General features: G+C 37.4%; 1 protein-coding gene across 1 annotated transcript in view; it reads left to right on the forward strand.

The window, feature by feature from the left end:
• The first annotated feature begins 2,162 nt into the window (after positions 1-2,162).
• Positions 2,163-15,844, forward strand: part of LOC139733178 (arylsulfatase B-like) — a 74,298-nt gene continuing 60,616 nt past the window's right edge. Inside the window, exons 1-4 of the mRNA XM_071644021.1 lie at positions 2,163-2,789; positions 3,969-4,155; positions 4,794-4,990; positions 9,801-10,008. Coding sequence (XP_071500122.1) covers positions 2,490-2,789; positions 3,969-4,155; positions 4,794-4,990; positions 9,801-10,008 — 892 coding nt within the window. The 5' untranslated portion in view covers positions 2,163-2,489. The remainder of the gene's footprint in view (positions 2,790-3,968; positions 4,156-4,793; positions 4,991-9,800; positions 10,009-15,844) is intronic.

Genomic DNA, 15,844 nt, shown 5'->3' on the forward strand with positions numbered 1-15,844 from the left:
TTACATACATTCTAGTAGATTTTATGTAGTAGGAGAATGTATTGCATCACAGAACACTTAGAAAATCTACATTAGGCTTAGTTTTTGTTGCTCTGAATTTAGTACTTGGACCCATAGGATGAAATTTTGAGCAAAAATAGCACTATATATTCACAAAGTCCTAGAAATTACAAAGTTTGCAAAGACAAAGTTTTGTGATTTATTCACTCTAATTTTAGAAAATGTCGAGACATCTAGATCAACTTCAAGTTAAAGGGATGTTACAGTATTGGTGGAGGTGAGAATTGGGCTTTTAACTTTTTGCGAGATACCAAGAAAACACTTATGATGTAGTACAGAGCATACCATTTTAACCCGTTGAGGACGGTTTGATTTTGCTACAACACGCATTTCCCATAGACACTTGCCGGAGTATACTTGGGACTCGTCCCCAACGGGTTAAGAGGAATACAAGGTTTATTCGATGAAAATCGGGTTTGGAATGACTGAAACATCAAAAAACAAAGTAAAACAAAGCAACCGTATTGAGGTGTGGGTCCCACACTTTATTAGAATCACTCTTTTTTGGATATCTCGGCCATTTCAAAACCAATTTTCATCAAATAAACATTGAATTCCTCATTAGAATTGTATGCTCTTTCACATTTCATAAGAGGTTTCTCATTATCTCACAAAAAAAAATGTTAGAAACTTGAAATTTGGTCTCAACCAAAACTATACGATCCCTTTAACCCCTCTACAAAAAGGTATTTTTCACTGTTGTGCAAAATCACATAAATAATTCCGGACACAATTTTCGTAATGGAATAATTGACATCTTTCACATCTTATTTATGCACCATACACAATCACTATTCACACGCGCAGTATTCACCATACACTTTAGTACTGAACAGACTACAAAGAAAAGTTGGAAAATGAGTCTCAAATTTTGTATTGTACAGTGAAAGGTCTAACAATCGTAACATGAACATTTCAAACAATTTACGCGATAAAATCTTATCATAAATCTTTTCTTCTAAATCTGAGGTGAAATGAGAATTTCTTAGCATTTCTACATTTTTGTGTCACATTTTTGGCGATTTCGGTCCGTACAATGCTCAGTGAGGCTAGTCCAGGTTAGGAAGTCCCACGCGTACTAAATGTCGATATGCAGAGATGTACGCGCCTGAAGTTACTATGCTGTCCGGTAATACCATGCATGTCTGTCACTTATTACTTAACGAGATCTAGACATATCTGTAGCCTACTTGATCTTTTCTCATTTTTCTGTCTGATTTGTTTGTGTGTGTGTGTATTTGATCCTTTTCTTCAAGGAGAAATTAAAATAAGAGTACAATCGAGACAAAGATCTGGGCCCCGTTTCATAAAAGATGTTAGGATGTCAACTCTTGCTGGAATAACAACTTCCTATACAGTCTGTAGCAACAGCCAATCAGGAAGCTGCATTCATATCGTTCCCATACAATTGACATTCCAGCAAGAGTTGTTATCATATCAACTTTTTATGAAACGGGGCCCTGTCCTCCTAGTTCCACATCTCCTCTCATCCCTCTTTCCTCCTCCATCCAATATTGTGCATTGAAATGGGTAGATACCAATTGACCTACAGTCCAAAGTCGAAGTTGATCTAGAGACCTTTCTGTATGAAACTGCAAATTTATAAACTCAAGCCAAGTTTATGCAGAATAGGGTATCATTTGATAAACATTTGATGCCAACTGAATAATGATAATATGAAATATAATATTACAATGCAAAATTATTACAGTAGCCTGCAGTTAAATATCAAATTTTGGACTAATTGATGCACTGCTGCATCCACAGAAATATTGTAACTTGTATGCAGTGAATACTATAGAGGAACAACTTTACAGTGATCCACCCTTTTTTCCATCCACAAAACCAACATGCTAGTTTGGCTTTATAGACCTATGGTTCTCTACGACATGCCCACAGTGCTATGAAACAAGTACATGTACTAGATTATATTAATCACCCTTATTATCAAAGTTTTTATTAAAATGATAAAGAAGTTTTTAGGAGTCAAAAGGGGCCTGAGCTTTCGGTCCCAGCAAAATCTTTGTCAGAGGCATTTTACCTCTGACAAAGATTCTGCTCTTGAGGTTTGAAAGCTCAGGCCCCTTTTGACTCCATTTGACTCCATTGGCTCGCCACTATTGGATAAGCAGTTTTCAGCAGCTTTTTTTGCTACAAACAAGTTTTTAAAAACAAATGTCCAGTCCATATGGTAGAAGAGAATTCAGCATTACATTTTACTATTGGTAATTTTCCTTCAATGGCAAACAGACGGAAATATGTATCAAGATTGTGCCAGTATTACTGCGATTACCTGGGTGTATACCAGTGTTGATACTTGTGTATCTTAGAATAATTCCAAGTCTCCAGGATTTGATCTTCCATACATGCAAAGCATTGTGTATGGACGAGGATGAATTAGAGTATTGTGTGAATTTTTCTTCTTGCAGATGAACTTGAACATGACCAAACTGCTTGGATCATCTTCTTTCTGCTCTCTCATGAGACTTGCTAGCCTTGTGTTTCTTTGCACTTGCTTATCAAACTTTCAAGCTGTGGAGTCCAAGCCACCCCACATTGTATTTGTAGTGGCTGATGACTATGGCTGGTTTGACATCGGCTACCACAATTCGACCATCCAGACTCCTGTCTTGGACAAGCTTGCGAGCCAAGGGGTCAAGCTGGAGAATTACTATGTCCAGCCAATCTGTTCACCAAGCAGGAGCCAGCTTATGACTGGACGGTACCAGGTAACTATACAAAATCCATACATGTTGATCTAAAGTCATTTTTTTTTAGACCAGCAGTTTCGCCCCACCTCGCCTATACCCTACCATCCCTGCATTTTTCACAAAAGATGTTAAACAGCACTAAAAAAACAGAATGCCCACTATCCTTGATGTGCGTCCCAACACAATCAGAATCTAGATGCTAGTACTTACAGTGTTTACAATGATTTCTTTCATGGAATGTTTACCCTTTCAGTGTCCATGAAGCATCCAGGCAGATGAATTAATCCAAAGAGATTATTGGATAGAAATGTCGTCTATATGCATGACCAAGTGACCATATTCATCCTGCGACAAGATCTAAGCTGTGTCTGTGGGTGATATTACCGAAAAGAAATGAAAAGGAAGGAGAAGAAGTGGGACATTTTGCACCGGGATGGTACAGTGTTGGTTGAAATGGTGCTTCAGCTTTCCAACGTTTTTTGAAGATAAAAAAAAAAAAAAAAAAAAAAAAGAGATGATGATGAGAAGTCTTTTATAAGATATGAAAGAGCATATGATTCCAAGAGGAATTAGAAGTTTATTTTATGAAAATTGATTTTTAAATGCTTGAGATATCCCAAACAAAGCGATGCTACATGTACATGTAAAATATGGGACCCACCTTTCATTAGGAACGCTTTTTTTACTTTGTTTTTTGGATATCTCACGCTTTGTTTTACTTTGTATTTTGATATCTCATGCTTTGTTTTACCTAATTTTTGTATATCTCACTGAGATATCCAAAACCAAAGTAAAACAAAGCATTCGTAATGAAAGGTGGGTCCCACATTTATCAGCCATTCCAACATTGATTTTCATGAACTTAACTTTGAATTCCTGTTAGAATTGTATGTCCTTTAACATAATATACCTAAAAGAAGTTGAAAGCTGAATCCTCACCTCAACCAATACTCTACCATCCTTTTAAAGATTGCATTGTCTTAGCCCCTCACTGTCACTGCGAAATAAAAATAATGAAGTGATGGTGCTGGCAGGTGTTTCGAATGGTATTTGACAAAGTTGTGTTGCAAGTTCTTGTTGATCACTGAAATGTCAAAAGAAGAAATTGTTCTATAAAATGCCAGATTTATTTATTATTATTATTTTTATTTATTGCTGTGTGATAATGGCCATTTATCATTCTACCCTGTTTCATAGATCCACACTGGTCTGCAGCATTTTGTGATCATTGCCCCACAGCCAAACTGCCTACCACTGAGTGAGGTTACCCTCCCCCAGAAACTCAAAGAGAGTGGCTATGCCACTCACCTGGTGGGCAAGTGGCATCTGGGCTTCTACAAGAATGAGTGCATGCCCCTTCAGAGAGGCTTTGATTCAGCTTTTGGTAAGAATATTTCATGTTCATTCAATTCTTGCAGAACAACAATAGAAAAGTAAAATGTTTTCCATTACCAACATTAAAGAAAATTCTCAAAAGGGTGGTGAGTTAGGTCAGTCAGTAGTATATCTACCTCATGATCATGACCCTGGTTCGATACTCGTTTGTAGTTGTACTGTCACCTCTAGTCAGAGGCAACACACTCTGTCCCTCAAATAGGACATAAAATGGAGGTCCCATGTGTGATTTGAAATCTCTGTCCAGGAGCAACCTCACACTCAGATTTTGCAGAGACATAACCAATACAATAAACTACAATTAATGTCAGAAATTTTAAGGTACAATTATACACTTTAAAAATAAGCAGTAATGAAAGAGGAGAAGAAGTTAGTGGGGGAAAAAAAAAAAATGACCATGTAAGATCATGAGCTTGTAACCTTTTACACATGAGTATGTTACCGAACATGATGTTGTTATATTGCTGTGTGAGAAGTAGCCATTCCTGAGGTGCTCATTTGGGAGCGAAGCTGTGTTATAGAATTCTGATATATTGACATTTAGGCAGTCTTAAAGGAAGAATTAAATGTGCTTACCTGTTGCCAAACTCCTTTCTCTGTGGAATATATTTCTCCTCTGAATCTCAGGTTACATGAGTGGTATGCAGGACTACTGGACCCACTTCCGTGGTGGACCTTTCCCGAGCTTCCACGAAGGCAACCACTGGCTGGGTATTGACTTCTGGGATAACAACCGGGTTGCATGGGAATATACTGGAAACTACTCACAGTTCGTCTTCACAGAGCGAGCTCAGAAAGTCATACAGCAGCACAATGCAAGTCAGGTAAGAATCAATTGTAGGCCACCACCAATAAGCCCGTTTTGGGTCCAGTTTGCACATGAGCAGAAAAAGGTCATTTGTAACTACACAGCATGTTGGGTGTTTAATCAAACAGAGGCTGTGTTTATCAACTTCCCCTGTTTAAACGACTTTCGAAAGCCCTTTCGATAGCCCTTTCGAAAGCCCTGTCCACTCCCTGTACTATTAATGTGCCGCTTGTTTTCGTCGGCTGCGTTTATCAACTTTCCCCTGTTTAAACGGCTTTCCATAGCCCTTTCCATAGCCCTTTCCATAGCCCTTTCGAGAGCCCTAAAGCCCTGACTGCCTGTACTATTAATGTGCCGCTTGTTTTCGTCGGCTGCGTTTATCAACTTTCCCCTGTTTAAACGGCTTTCGATAGCCCTTTCCATAGCCCTTTCCATAGCCCTTTCGAGAGCCCTAAAGCCCTGACTGCCTGTACTATTAATGTGCCGCTTGTTTTCTAAGAAGGGACGGCGAAAAGCAATCACTATCATAAAGACATAATTATCTTCCTTTGAGAGTGACCTGTCATGATACCATGCCACATGAATCAATTGTCTGGCCTATCTGTGAGGCAGCTCCAGTTTAGCACATACTTCAAATATTTCTGAGTGGCGGCATGAGACATGGGATCAAAGGGAATGAGACTGTTGTTACTCTATTTCTCAAACCTTGTTGGTGAAAGAAACACCTCCTTGTTCCAAGCATATGCGTGCATTACACACAGCTGTATACACCTGTGTACACGTACTCGTGTGCACTTTACGTGGCGCGTGTCTTTTCAGAAACCGGAAACGCATGGTTGCGTAACCGCAGTAGGGCGACCTAAAGGGCTTTCAAAACAGCTTTGCGTTTATCAACTTCGAAAGGCTTTTACAAACAGGTTTCTGATAACCTGTTTAGGAAACCTGTTTGGATCGTCACAAATTTTGGGCTTTCGAAAAGGCTTTCCTTAAAGGGCTTTCAAAACTGCTTTGCGTTTATCAACTCGTGAAAATTCCTGGAAAGCTGTTTGGATAACCTGTTTCTGCCGAGAAAGGAGAGTTGATAAACGCACCCTTTCATAAAAGGCTTTCCTAAAGGGCTTTCAAAACAGCTTTGCGTTTATCAACTCGTAAAAATTCCTTGAGAGCTGTTTGGATTACCTGTTTCTGCCGAGAAAAGGAGTTGATAAACGCAGCCAGAGATAGGCATCTGTGATGTTATTATTCAGGTATCCTTACAAATGGTGCTTGCCAGCACATCCACCTGACAGCAGTATTTAGCAATATCAATAGAAAAAAAAAAAAAAAACTTAATACATTCAGTGGAAAAAAAATGTAGTACTTCCCCAAGTGTGTCTTGACAGACCATTTTGGTCACCTGGCCTAGCAAGTTCATCCTTTGTTTGAACATGATTGATGAATTCCATGAACTGTTAATGTCGGGTAAGGTTATCGGTATGTTACTTTCTATTACACAACTGAAGTGCCCAGATCAACTGAGAAAATAAGTGGGTCATCTGTGTACTCATGTGCACACAAGCTCACTGCGAACTGCTTTGAACTTGCTACTCCTGCATGACAAGGTCAGGAATAGACCATTTTCCTGACATATCTTCAAATTCTATACATACTTTTTATATACATGTACTGTCACAAAGCTGCTCCTAACAACCTGAAAGCTTGCTCAGGATTTGTGCAATGTACAAGCAGCAATAACTAATGCATGGCAGCTGGATTCCAACTATAGCATGCTACAAGCTTATGAGAGGAAAGATATTCATGACTTTAAATAGTACAGCCAACCTTGTCTAAGTTGAATCTATTTGAACTAAAGAAATAGCTTCGACATAGAAAAAAAATTGACATGTAATTGATTAAAATCAGAATATAAAGAGAAGAGGGCTTGAAAAGACCTTTGATTGAGGCAATTTTTACAACTTACATGTATGCAAGGTGACTTTAGCAAGGTTGACTGTTGGGTTGTTTTGATGTTTAAATACAGATAACTGTGATCCCTTATTATTGTGTGAGTGTATGCTGGAAGTACATTGTAAATACAAGAACAGAAAAAAGGGCATTTGTAGTCTGGAAATGCAGTGACCCCATTTTCAATTTTAATTCAAATGTCAGTGCTTGACTTTGGAGTACTTGTAAGTATGAGGGAGAGCTCCCTTCATTTTAATGACAGTTCTCTTTAAATCAACAATAGTTCATAACCATTCAATGCAAGTTCAAGGACTAAAGCTGCAGCTGTTCTAACCAATTTTTTCCTTTGTTCAGTATAAGCAATGTACATACTGTATACGCCATATATTTAGGGAGCCTAAATTTTCGCGAATCAGAACTTCCCGATGATTTCGTGAGTTGTTAAATTTGCAATCGTGGAGTCCTGTACCGAATGGAGAAATGTATGTACGCGTACATGTCACATTCTCATAGCTTGATTAGAGTCAATATTTTCCTGTGTCTTTAATTTCATGAATAGCACCTGACTCGCAAAATTTGCGAAAATAATAACTTCAAGAAATATTTGGCGTATGCAGTAATTCACAGAGGATCACAGTTTAATGTGATTATGTACTGTCAAACCTGTCTATAGTGGCAACTTAAGGGAGATGAAAAGAATGGCTGTTATAGACAGTTGGCCACTATAGACAGGTTATCCAGCTTTAGTGTGCATTGCCTACAATCATGTACATGTATCATTGTATATCTGTAAGTACTCTTTCATGTACATGTGGGCCTATGTGTTTACATATGCACGTGTGTTTCATGCATTGAACAATGCCGCTGTTTATCAAATTGTTGCACCGTAGCATGTGTACAGTCATGAAGAAAGTGTAAAGTGCATTGTTGACTTAACGAGTGATATGATGCAGCGGTGGTGATCAGTGAATGTTGCCCATGAATTACTGGAGCGGCTACAAAGTAGAAAAACACGCTGAATTATCGGCTCGGCTACGGCTCCTTCAGGTCTGTGGCCGCTATAGACAGGTAAAAATCTACTGGGGTAAACAAAATTTGTGGCCACTGGCTGCGTTAGACAGATGGCCGCTATACACAGGGTCTTTGACACAGCTTTTCTCTTTAGCAAATTTTTTCAGTGGTCGCTATAGAGAGGTGGCTGCTACGGCAGGTTTGACTGTATATGTTTTGTCTTGATGTTTACGGAAAACATTTGGTTTGACATATCAAGTGTAATTGCAAATGCCTTTTTCATCTGTGCTGTGCATGAAACATTTTAGTTTTGTTTACAATGTTTAGTGAATAACTGATAGAAAAATCAGGAAGGTGTTACAGAGATGGAGTGGCAGCTCTTCGTAATTCATGCAAACACATGTTTGGGTACAAGGAGTTACAATGGGATGTCTAGCATTCCACTACGCTTTGAAGTCATGCTCTGCACCGCTCTAGTTGGAAGACGAAGTTCAGAGACGAAGAGCGCATTTCACCTTTCGTTGAATTACAAGCTTTATTTCAACCTAAAATTTTAAATGAAATACTCGAATTGATTTAGAATAGTTTAGGAAAGAGTTCAATATAATAAACATGTATTTCTAGTTTCTTCGTAATGCGCAAATCGAAATGAAATGAATGTTAGGCCCTCTTAAAAACCTAATATTTTTCTATAATGCGCACATTTCCGCATGTTAGTTTTCTATCATTTAATCTAGTATATTTTGATCTTTCAAATAAAGTACTCCGCTAAAGCGTGTTCCAGCGTGCTTTTAAACTATTTGCTGTTAAAATTGTCAGTTTTACACTGCATTTTGATTCACTGCTCCAATTCAAGGTACACAAATTCATTGTTGCCATCACATTGAAAGAGAGAGCGAATTCCAGTAGGGGCAAGTATTTCTAGATGTGAGAGCGCTAGTCACGATTATTGATGCTATCTTTTGTCAAAGCACATGGGTAACACCTGTAGTTGAACGCATAACTTCTCGGCGGTGCCGCGCATGACTTCAAAGGAGAGCAGTTAGTTGTCTCTCCTTCTCTAGCACCTCCCTGGAAAAATCATTCCAGTACTGCTATACATTGTACATCATTTGTTGTTGTTATCATTATAATTGTTATGATAATCATTCAATGTTTTGGGCAAAAAACCAAAGATGATTTCTGGGTAAATTGTCCATGGGAAAGGTAAAATAGAAAAGTGAAAATCCCCACTATGCTGTACACACCAGAAGCACCATACGGTGCTTGAATTGAATGAAAGAGTAGGGCCAAAATTGAACTGACACAAAGAGTTTAGATTTGATAAAACCCTCCTATAACAAAGTGATGTGCAAGTCCCAATCTTTCTATTTCCTTTTTTGTCCCCTGATATAGTGAGAGGCCCTGATATAGCAAGGTAATTGTCGCAGTTTGTAGGTCCTTGTCATAATGATGTTCTGCTGTAATATGAAACTTTGAAACTCTACACTGTCAATACATGAAGGAAGAGGAACTTTGATACAGATTTCCTGTACAAAATGAATACTGTAAAACGAGAAATTTTCGCATGCATTTTAATTTCGCGAATTTCGCGAGCGCCAAAATTTGCGAAATTAAAATGCACGCGAAAGTTTTTGTCTACACTACATGCATTGAACACCAGTGGCAATTCGCGAAAATTTCATGCCACGAAAAGGGCTGTCAGCTCCAATTCTCGAAAATTTAATGCCGCGAATATATCATGTTTTACAGTATTGTTATTACTTTTTAGTCCAAAATTGTCATCTTGTACTGTATAATGATCAGTGCTGTCAGCCAGACTAGGACACACATGTCACCATTCACATCTGTCATCTTTCTTCTTTCTTCAGCCTCTCTTTCTGTACCTTCCCCTGCAATCTGTGCACGGCCCTCTTCAAGTACCAGAGAAGTACATGAAGCCATACGCTCACTTCAACAACACCCTGCGGGCAACCTATGCAGGAATGGTGGCCACAATGGACGAGGCAGTTGGGAAGGTAGTGGACACCTTGAAAGAGACTGGGCTCTGGGATGACACTGTCCTGATTTTCACCACTGGCAAGTTCATGATTATACAAATACTGAATGCTCATGAAGATAGTGATGGAAATTATCATTCCCAAAGCACTTTTCATACCAGCCATTCTATCACCCCGAGGCATTTATATTTGTTTTATATACCTCATCAATTTAGACTAGGTCTGACAAGTAACTAGCTTTGTCTAGATCTAGGGCTAATCAAGTACTAAGTAGGCCTAGGCCAAGACCTAAACAGGCCACAGTGAGTTGCTTGTATCGTTTTCGTACTGTAGTAGACTACACTAAAACTCACACGGCTCCAAATCCTCTGGTTCTGAGTTCAAAACCTCGAAACATGGAGGAGCACTGGCCATGCCATGTTTAAACGTTCCTGTGCGCAGTGTGAAGTGCATGCGTTGTACGATGCGTGTAACGTAAACCATATAGCGTTCTAGTCGTGAACATAAATTGAAAGCAAATTTAATTGTGTAGGGTGCAAAGACCGCACACAAAAAAAATCTATGTGTACATTTCCATGTGTGCCAAAGTAATAGAAGGTTTATATAGTTTATCATAGGGTTTGGGGGTTTCTATCATGTGGCCTTACGTCAGGTGATGGAAAGTCAAAACCCTGAAGCAGTTTAATAGACAGAACTGCACCATGTCACATAGTATACTTTTGACCAATCAGTGAGAAGAATCTTAATTATGAGGTATATGATGTATATTGAAGAACATCTTTCAATGTTTTGAAGGTTTTGAGGTGATGTGAGGTGAAACAAGGGGATGTGTGGCAAGGCACAGTGACACCTCTGTCCTCAAATTTTCCTGTGTTGAAACACATCGGGAAGTGGGTGATGCATGGTAATGTGAGGTGATCCGTAATTGACCCTTGACCAGCTCCCCCCCCCCCAAAAAAAAAAAAAAAAAAAAAAAAAAAATGTGCTCCCTCTTTCTCTGCATTGATAGTGTCAAAGGCAAAGTGGCTTTTTTTTTTCTGGTGATGATAGCTTCTTTGTTTGGTATACATCCCACACATGCCTCTTTCCACATTTGAATCTGCAGTGAAACCACAGCCTGTCACATACAAAATTCCAACAACTGGCACACGTACATAGTATTGTAGGACACCTCTCCCATGAAGTGGTGACAACTGTAATAGCTATCATCAGGATGCCTATTCCTAGCAATGGTGGCAGAATGGATATGCCTTTTACCTATCTCTTATCTTATCATTTTTGCAATAAATAATATAGGTTATGAATCATCTATAATCTAAAATACAAAAAAAGTCATATTTTCATCCTAAGTTGATGTAAGTTCACCTTATCTCTTTCTTATACCAAAATTTTAATCCATGAAACTTGAAAAGTGGAAATTGTGCAATGCGTGCATATTCTAGGTTGTAATTGCCACACACTTTTGTTCATACGTAAAATGTAGAGAACTATTGAATGTTACTGACAAAAAAAAAAAGAATCGTGTAGATCTGTTAGCTGAATAAATTTCTTACAACATTTGTATCTCGTATGCATGTCTTCCATGTTTAAAGTTAGTTTGAAGTTGAAGTTTTTGATATGTTTACGTGGCGTAGCACATAATAAAAGACACATGCATGAATGCTAATCAAGTCTGATACCTGTCTAATACAAAGGTTCTATAAAGGTAATGAATACAATACAATGAATACTTATAGTTTGAAAATACATGAAACATGAACATATTTACAACTATTAACATGATAAAACATTTGAGCTGAAGACTTGGCATGATAATACATCTCTGACTATAAATGTAAATGAATGAGTCTGAAATAATGTTACTGCAATAAACAAGAATATTTGGGCATTTCAGTGTTAAATAGGTAGTTTTGGTTTGAAAAATGTGCAAAATTTAAATTCTCTTCAGAATAACCATATTTCAGAGTTTGGTTGCCTAATACATTTGTTTTTGAGTAGGAAAAGATGACTTTTTAATCAAATAATTACAGAGCTTAAGGGGGCATCTAAGTGGGACATGTATTTGATAACTATGGGACAAGTATGTGGAGTAGGACAGAAATGTTAAAATAATAATGATAATAATGAATAATGATAAGGATCTACAATTACATAGATGGCACTTCATACAGGTGCTGAGTACACTAGTGCTATTACACATACAAAAAAAAACAAACCTAGAAAACATAAAAACATAAAGACAATGCAAAACCAAAATAACAAAATTATAAGATTCCTCATACAAAGAATACAAATATTTGTGATAATATGACAAAAACTATTTTACTGATACATTATGGTCAAGAAAAAATGTAAGAAAACATGATTTATATCATTTTGAATTGTGTATTCATCATTAATGCCATTTTCATTTGTGCATTATAAGAAAAAATGAAATGTATTTGTTCTAATTTCTTCCATAATCAGGCAAACTGTTCTATGTGTGTATGGTGAGGAAAGGCCAAACCTGCACTGACATAGAGTTTGTTGAAATTCCAAAGTACATAATCGGACATGTATCATTGTATTGTATGTGAACATATTATGTTACACACATGTAGGACAGTTACATGAACTTCACAAAGCTTTTTAATTTCGAAAGTATAAAATATAGTGAATTTCCTGTTTAAAACTTAGATAGAAAAATAAGAAACAAAAAATAAAACATGGACCTATGAAATTTCTACATTTTTTCATTACTAGGATCAGGGTTGCATAAAAAAAAAGTGCAGAGGAAATCCAAGGCATGGGAAACATTTTAAAGTTCTTTATAATGAAATTTCAGTATTCTTAATAAGAGTACACTGTACCCCATTTGAGGGATTTGAGGATATTGCATTCTTCAAGTATATTGAGTATTTTATTGGCATAATCTCCAGTACAAAAGGCTGGAATGTCAAAATATGTGGAAAAAGCATTTTGTTGTTGTCATTTGGGTCAGCAGTAATCATTTTCTGTCCATTACACCTTGTAATTCATAGATCACATGGATTGTATTTGCCTGTCCAAATTTCCAACTAAAGAGGATATCTTTACCAATATGGATATGTTTTAGAGTGCCCAAACTGAAATCTCAGTGATCACATCCCAAACCCAATTAGCATACAGGCTCTGTGAACAAGAGTTAAAATTTGCGTTGTTCATTCTTCTTTCGCCTTACTTTAAATCAGCCATAGTAGTAACATGAAGCAGTGAATATATCAACTTCATTGTATTTACAATCAAAAAGGAACTACAATTGTATCATGTAATAACAATGCAACAGTGAAATTCATTCATTTCAATTTACATTCATTGATAAAAAGTGTACAGTTTTTACATTCATTGAGGAAGGAAATAATACTTGAAATAGGGAACCAACACCCAAAGAATAACACAGGCGAAATATTTAGGTACTTTTAGATACCTCCAAATATACACATTACTTTACGACCCATGAGGTGATTTGTAAATTAGAGATCAAATCAGCCTTTTCTTGTGTGCTTGTCCATTCAGTACACAGGAAAGAGATGCTTATAAATGTGAGTTCGTTGCATGCACTCTGGCAGTATTTTCTGTTCTCAAATTACAGAATTCTCTTACAGGTGGTAAATTCATATTTGGAGTTTTCTGGCAGTGCCCAAGCTCTTGAGCATAAATTGTACATGCATTTTCATCAGAGTGATGAGTCCCTGTAATTTAAATAAAATAATGCTAACACTTGGAGAAACATTGTTACATTGTAATAAAATGTAATTCTGAAGTTAATGCGGAAAGTAGATAGGCATACAACTACAGTAACTCTTTTTGTTGAAAAAGTATGTATAACGTAATAACTAGTACAGGGACACATACTAAAAATAATAATAATGATAATAAACAACACTTATGGCACTTGAAACTGATGTTTCTAAGGGCATCGATACAGAAATTAAATGGAATAGTTACAGAGGTATGAGTGTTAGAGCCAACGACCTTGCGGCTTGAAATGTTTTTTTGATTTGCCACTGGCTGTCAATGCATACAGTGTCTCCAAGAAATTTCGTGTTCATATTAGTGCCACAAATCTTGGCTTGCGTGAAATTTGTAAAATTAAAATGCATACGAACATTTCTGGCTTTAAAGTAATACAAAATGATACACTGTAGTCTCAACTCAAGTATAGCCAGTACATTGTTGGCAGATCTGTTTACAACAGAAAGGAAAAAAATCCTCTCTCGTGCTACTTTGTTGCTTCAAGAGAATAGGATCAGATATTCGACAAAGAATGTTTTTGATCGACTCTCTGGAGATGTCTTCTTTAATGGGTCACTTGGCCTTGCTTCCTCCATGTACTAGCTACACTGTATGATTAAAGCATCATTTAGTGTGTCTAGAAGAAGATTAAAAAAATATGCATATTGAGTCCATAATTTTCAAAGTGAAATTTTGAAGTTTCAAATATTCTCATGTACTAAGTGCTACAGACAAAAGATCTTTCCAGAGGTATGATATAACCCACATTCAAATACTGTAGAACATTTTGCTGTTTTGATATTGCCTTAAAACTAAGCAATAGGATAATACAGGCTATAGAACGGGAAGGGGGAGGGGGGGGGGGCAACTCACTCAGTACACATTCAAGAAAAAGGACAAAAGAAAACAAGTCAATAGCTCTCTATTGCAATCAAATTAACTTTATAATGAATTTTCATAAATGAAAATCATATATGTTAACATAAAAAAAATGTGAAAGATTTACAGATAAAAAGACTTACAAATAAAATATGAATAAAAAGAAAGTTAAATTCATACTTGAAATATATACCAAGAAACTCAAACTTGTCCATTTACTCATGTGAAGTCTTACCCATTTTCACAATATAAAGAGTGTACAATGTGCTTGCTTGCATAATTCCAGTGGTGTTCTCGATCCACAATGGCACTCCAAGTTTGTCTGTCCAGCATTGCAGTTTTTATCTCGTTGGTGTCTAGACCAGTGTCTCTCTTAAGCATGTCAACAAAGTTGATCACTGGTCTGCCTGGTTTCCTGCTCCCATGCTTGGGCATCCAGTGTATCAGTTTAGAAACACACTCATTGCTCCTGAAGCAGTGGCCGGCAAAGCGAAGCCTCCTTATCTTAAATCTTCTGGCTTATTTTAGGTAGATCCCTATACAGCTGTATGTGAGTTTTAAGATGAAGTGGAGTGTTTCACTTATAAACCAAACACTCATTCTGTATTTATCACAGAGCTGCTTTATACGCTGTGTCCAATAACTTGCTTCTCCAATAAAGTCAGTGACGTCAATGGCACTATATTCTTCAGGGCGTATGCTCTTTGCACCCTTTCCAACTGAAATTCGGAAAAATCTTCGCAGCGGTTCGTGACTGAGGAATCAGATGTATGTAGTGGTCTTGTTGAAACCTGGACAACATATCCTCTGACAGTCACATCAACCTGAATCCAAGTAGGACATAGTTTTGTCATGGGCATCGGAAGTGTAAGACCTGAACAAATAAGGATTCAACTGAAGTGATATGTTTTGGCACAGCCTGCACTGGAGATACTGCTGGAGATACTTCTGGGTTCCTGTTGATCTCTGCTCTATAACCAGTGAGAGGATCATTTGCAGCCATATTTTTCTCTTGCATCAGCAAGGAAGGATTGTCCAATGTAGCAGCCATGTAAATCAAATTGGAAGCCATCATTGATGACATTGCTTCTTGCCTGCATGAATGAAAGTTCTTCTGAGACATCCTCAGATACCTGAACAGAAGGTGGATCAGCATGGGTCGCATCAATCTCCTGTATATTAATTCTCAAAGATTGATATGGGGTCATCGGTACACTCTGGGATCCATAAATAGAAGGATCCATTGCTGCTTTCTTCGAAACCCATCTTTTGTACCAGGGATT

The sequence above is a fragment of the Diadema antillarum genome, unplaced genomic scaffold (assembly GCF_040938485.1).
Source record: "Diadema antillarum isolate AM-2024a unplaced genomic scaffold, OU_Dant_1.0 seq00000462_RagTag, whole genome shotgun sequence".
NCBI classification, from domain to species: domain Eukaryota; kingdom Metazoa; phylum Echinodermata; class Echinoidea; order Diadematoida; family Diadematidae; genus Diadema; species Diadema antillarum.